Source organism: Symphalangus syndactylus, chromosome X (assembly GCF_028878055.3).
Source record: "Symphalangus syndactylus isolate Jambi chromosome X, NHGRI_mSymSyn1-v2.1_pri, whole genome shotgun sequence".
Taxonomy (NCBI): Eukaryota; Metazoa; Chordata; class Mammalia; order Primates; family Hylobatidae; genus Symphalangus; species Symphalangus syndactylus.
This window is the reverse complement of record NC_072447.2, coordinates 124,298,477-124,302,594: the sequence shown is the minus strand read 5'-3', so window position 1 is coordinate 124,302,594 and position 4,118 is coordinate 124,298,477. Positions and strand designations below refer to the sequence as shown.

The 4,118-nt window shown below is 48.4% G+C and overlaps 1 protein-coding gene across 1 annotated transcript; it reads left to right on the top strand.

The window, feature by feature from the left end:
- Positions 1 to 759: 759 nt before the first annotated feature.
- On the top strand, positions 760 to 4,118 carry LOC129475968 (cancer/testis antigen family 47 member B1-like). Its single transcript, XM_055268481.2, has 3 exons — positions 760 to 1,746; positions 2,633 to 2,785; positions 3,918 to 4,118. Exons 1-2 carry the CDS (start codon positions 1,008 to 1,010, stop codon positions 2,752 to 2,754), a joined length of 861 nt encoding a protein of 286 aa, XP_055124456.1. The 5' UTR covers positions 760 to 1,007; the 3' UTR covers positions 2,755 to 2,785; positions 3,918 to 4,118.

The following is a 4,118-nucleotide window of genomic DNA, read 5'->3' as shown; positions in this document are numbered from 1 at the left end:
CACATTCTTTTCTAAGTAGCTTTAACTATGTTAAATCATTGAAATTCTTACGTCTCTTCTTGGGAGGTTTACACAACTGCTTAGGTATGAACTATATAACATTTTTATGACACTATCTCTACTGGCATGAGCCATTACTAGGTGGAAATAAGTGAACTCTGTGAATACCTTGCAGTTCCCATGCTCCAGGGTGCCTCCACATGGGACTACTATAGCGTTGCTAATAATCATAAAATTAAAAGGGCAGGACTTGTGTGGACCTAAAGGGTAGCCCTGGACACTATGGCCTCATAGAAAAGGCAGAGCTCAGTCTGGCATGGTGGCTCACACCTGTAATCCAAGCACTTTGGGAGGCCGAGGCAGGTGGATCACAAGGTCAGGAGATCGAGACCATCCTGGCCAACATGGTGAAACCCTGTCTCTACTAAAAATACAAAACCTAGCCAGGCGTGGTGGCGTGCGCCTGTAGTCCCAGCTACTCAGGAGGCTGAGGCAGGAGAATCACTGGAACCCAGGAGGCGGGGATTGCAGTGAGCCGAGATCTTGCCACTGAACTCCAGCCTGGGCAACAGAGCAAGACTATGAAAAGAAAAGAAAAAGCTCTGGATTCTGGATTCTCAGATCTAGCGCTTAAGGGCCTTGATCATTCATTGGACACAGAACATGTCAATCTGAAGTTTTCAGCAAATGAGCTTAGAGCTCGCTGAGAGCCCCTCGTTGACCCTTCCGGTCCCACCCCCTGTCGCCTGCCAACCAGAATCTTTCCCGCCTTGTCTAAGTCCTCTCAGGCCAGCCTTGGTGGGAGATTCTTAGGATTCGCTCCCTGCCCTTCCCACCTTAGGGTGTCTTCTGAGACAGACTCTTATTCCCTCAATAAAGAGACAGACTCTTATTCCCTCCGCAGCCAGCCCCTCGCCTCTCCTCAGCCGTAGCCAGCTCAGTGGCCACCTTCTTCACCGCGGTCGCCTCAGCCTGCTTGCCACCCCAATTGAGGCGCTGCTGGTGTCATGTCTGCCACAGGGGACCAACACCCGACCCAAGGGGACCAGGAGGCCCCGGTAAGCCAGGAGGGAGTGCAGGCCGAGGCGGCCGGAGCTGGTAACCAGGAGGGCGGCGACTCCGGCCCCGACAGCAGCGACATGGTGCCTGTGGCCGAGGTGGTCGGAGTCGCAGGGCCCATGGAAGGCCTCGGGGAGGAGGAGGGTGAGCAGGCGGCAGGCCTGGCCGCAGTCCCCTGGGGTGGGAGCACCGAGGAGGACTCGGACATTGGGCCCGCGGCGGAGGAAGAGGAGGAGGAGGAAGAGGGGGATGAGGCGGCCAACTTCGACTTGGCGGCGGTCACCCGTCGCTACCCGGCTGCGGGCATTCGCTTCGCGGTCCTGGACCTGGCCCACTCCCTTCTCCACCGCCTCTATCACAACGACCACATCCTGCTAGCGAACCGTCACTTTAGCCGCCTGCTGGCGGGGCCCCACGCTGATGGGCCCAATCTGTGGGGCAACCCCCGCCTGCTGCTGCTGCCCCAGATGCTGGGTGCAGGGGCCGCAGCCCGGGAAGGCGAGGGCCGGGGCCTGATCCAGGAGGCCGCGTCGGTCCCAGAGGCTGCAGTGCCAGCTGACCTGGCCGAGATGGCCAGGGAGCCCGCCGAGGAGGCCGCAGAGGAGCCCGTGGAGGAGGCCACAGAGGAGAAACCCTCAGAGGAGGCCGCAGAGGAGAAGCTTGCAGAGGAGGCCGCGGCCCCCGAGGGTGAGGAACGGGCTAGCGGCAGCAGCAAGGAGGCAGGGACCCATGTGTCCCAGGGCTCTGGGTAGGGCCGCGGTGCGGGCACATCTGGTGAAGCAGGTGGTGAAGGGGGGGTTGGGGCCTCGGGTGGTGAAGGGGAAGTCGGGGCCCTCCTGAAACTTAAGGCCGAATGTGTCCCAATGAGTCGAAGCCCAATTCTCTAACGACATCTATGCTTTTGAGAAAACGTGCCGCCCTCTACCAGCCTGTATTAGATAGGAGATCTGAGATCATCGATGCCATTTGCGAGCCCGAAGATGAATGGCCGGGTAGATAGGGGTTCAGGAGGGAGCTCTGCAGGAAACAGAAGGGACGCCCGAAGGAAAAGAACAGGGAAATGGCAGGCATCCTTTTTGGTTCACAGCTTTTCAAAGTGTAAAGATTCGTAGAAAGTTGATCCCCCAAATGATGAAGTGATACAGGAGCCCTTGGTTAAAATGAAGCATTCGAGGGGGTGAGGAACCAATGAGCTTCACCATAGAATTTGTCTTTTGAGGTAAACAAATATTTTCCCAACAAAGTTCTGACCAAAACACCGTAGAATGAGAGAAGACCCGATGATTCACATCTCTTCTTCTCCAAAGAACTAGAAATAATCAGCAGCTTTGGGTGGGAGATTTACTGGAAAAAAGGGAAATAGTGTCCCTGTGGAAATGATCAAGCAGCAGCAACTTGAGGGCCATGGAACTGTTGTGAAAACCAGTAGGAAGGTGCCCAGCTATTCCTTTCTTAGTTAACTCTATCCTGCTTCTCCTGAGGGTGGAGTAACTGAATGCCGCTGCTAGTTATAAATTGGGCTATATTTTCTGTGAAAGTCTGGTCCCAATGTGTGTATTATTCTTCCCTAAAGAAGTCACTAAATGTCAGCCTGAAAAGTGGGATGAAGAGGCCCAAGATGCTGCAGGCAAGGAAGAGAAAGAACAAGAAGAGAAGGATGCAGAAAACAAGGCGAAGAACCCCAAAGGGACCTAGATGCAGCAGAGGGGAAGCCAAGAAAATCCAGGTATCTCTGTATAGCTTTGAGAATCCCTCAACTATTCCTGGCATTTACCTGTTGCTGACAGTTTTATTGAACAACAAAAAAAATTCTCATTAAATTAAGTAAGAAAAAGTTTAAAATTAGTTTAAAAATTCAATTTAACTTACTTAAAATGTTACTAGAATATTCATGTACCTAGTAATATGAACTGCAGTGTGTTCTGAAATATACTTCATGGCTACTCATTTGTTCGTGTTGAGGTCTTTTGTCCTCTAGCTGCAAGACTACTAACAAGTGGCAAATGTATCAGACCTACTACCAAGACCAATATTTGTGTAGAAAACAGTTGCCAGACACAGCCGCTAACTTGGCTGGGCCATGCATTAGTTGGGCCTTCATTACTTGACCACAGAAATGCAGGCTCCCATAGTAACTAGGAGACAACTCAATGCCTTTTACAAAGTGACTGCTTACAAATAGCAAAAAGCTAAGAATTTCGAGTAGGACCACAATTAATGTCTAATACCTAAATATTTACTTAGCTATATATTTTGGTATTTTATGTCACAGTCAGATGAAAAGAATGTGTGTTTATCACTGAATTGGTAATTAAGTCTTCAGGTATATCTGTCTTTGAGTGTATTTAAATGGTTAACATTTTTCTTTCTTTCTTTCTTATTTATTTTCCATTTTCACAGCCGTATATTTCATAACGGCTTCTTTCCCACATGGTAGATATGGAAACCAAGGGTCTGGGAGGGTAAGGGAGTATCATTTGTGGAACCAGCACAGGCTATTGAAGCTTGAGAGATTTATTTAAATCCCAGAATGGCCCCTCATGTAAAAACAAAAACAACAAGCTTTTCTAGTGCTAGGCAGACAAGGTTAGTGTGATCATTTGACTGAAACCTTCAGTTCCACAAGCAGCCTGATATCCAAGCTTGTGAGTTACAAAAGGAAAAGATGGTCTTCTCTACTTGTTTAAGATATAGCACACAAATGTTGCAGATATACACAGAGCTGGCCATTTTCTTCTATTTAGAAAGTCACTGGTGCTGGTTAATGTTGTACTATTGTTTATTTTCTCTCATTTCATCCCACAGTTGGGAGGAAAAGAAAGAAGACTGTTGTTCATTGTTTTTATTTTTTTTTTCAGATGCCTGTGGGAATTTTAACACATATCATTACAAAGTTCGTTACATCAAAAGTGATATCCAGTGACATCTAACTTTCATGGATGTATTTGACAGTGTTTGTTCAAGTTAAAAATAAAAGTTTGTTTTAAATGAATAAACTGAAACGTAGGAAGATTTTTCAATAAATAATCCTAACTCAAATCTCTCCTTTACCTCTTTGT

What these genes read in the sequence shown, in the direction of transcription:
- LOC129475968 (XM_055268481.2), top strand. Translation starts at nt 1,008, where the DNA reads ATGTCTGCCACAGGGGACCAACACCCGACCCAAGGGGACCAGGAGGCC. An exon ending in GGAGGCCGCGGCCCCCGAGG is followed by an intron (nt 1,747 to 2,632) that starts GTGAGGAACGGG and finishes TCTTCCCTAAAG; the next exon opens with AAGTCACTAAATGTCAGCCT.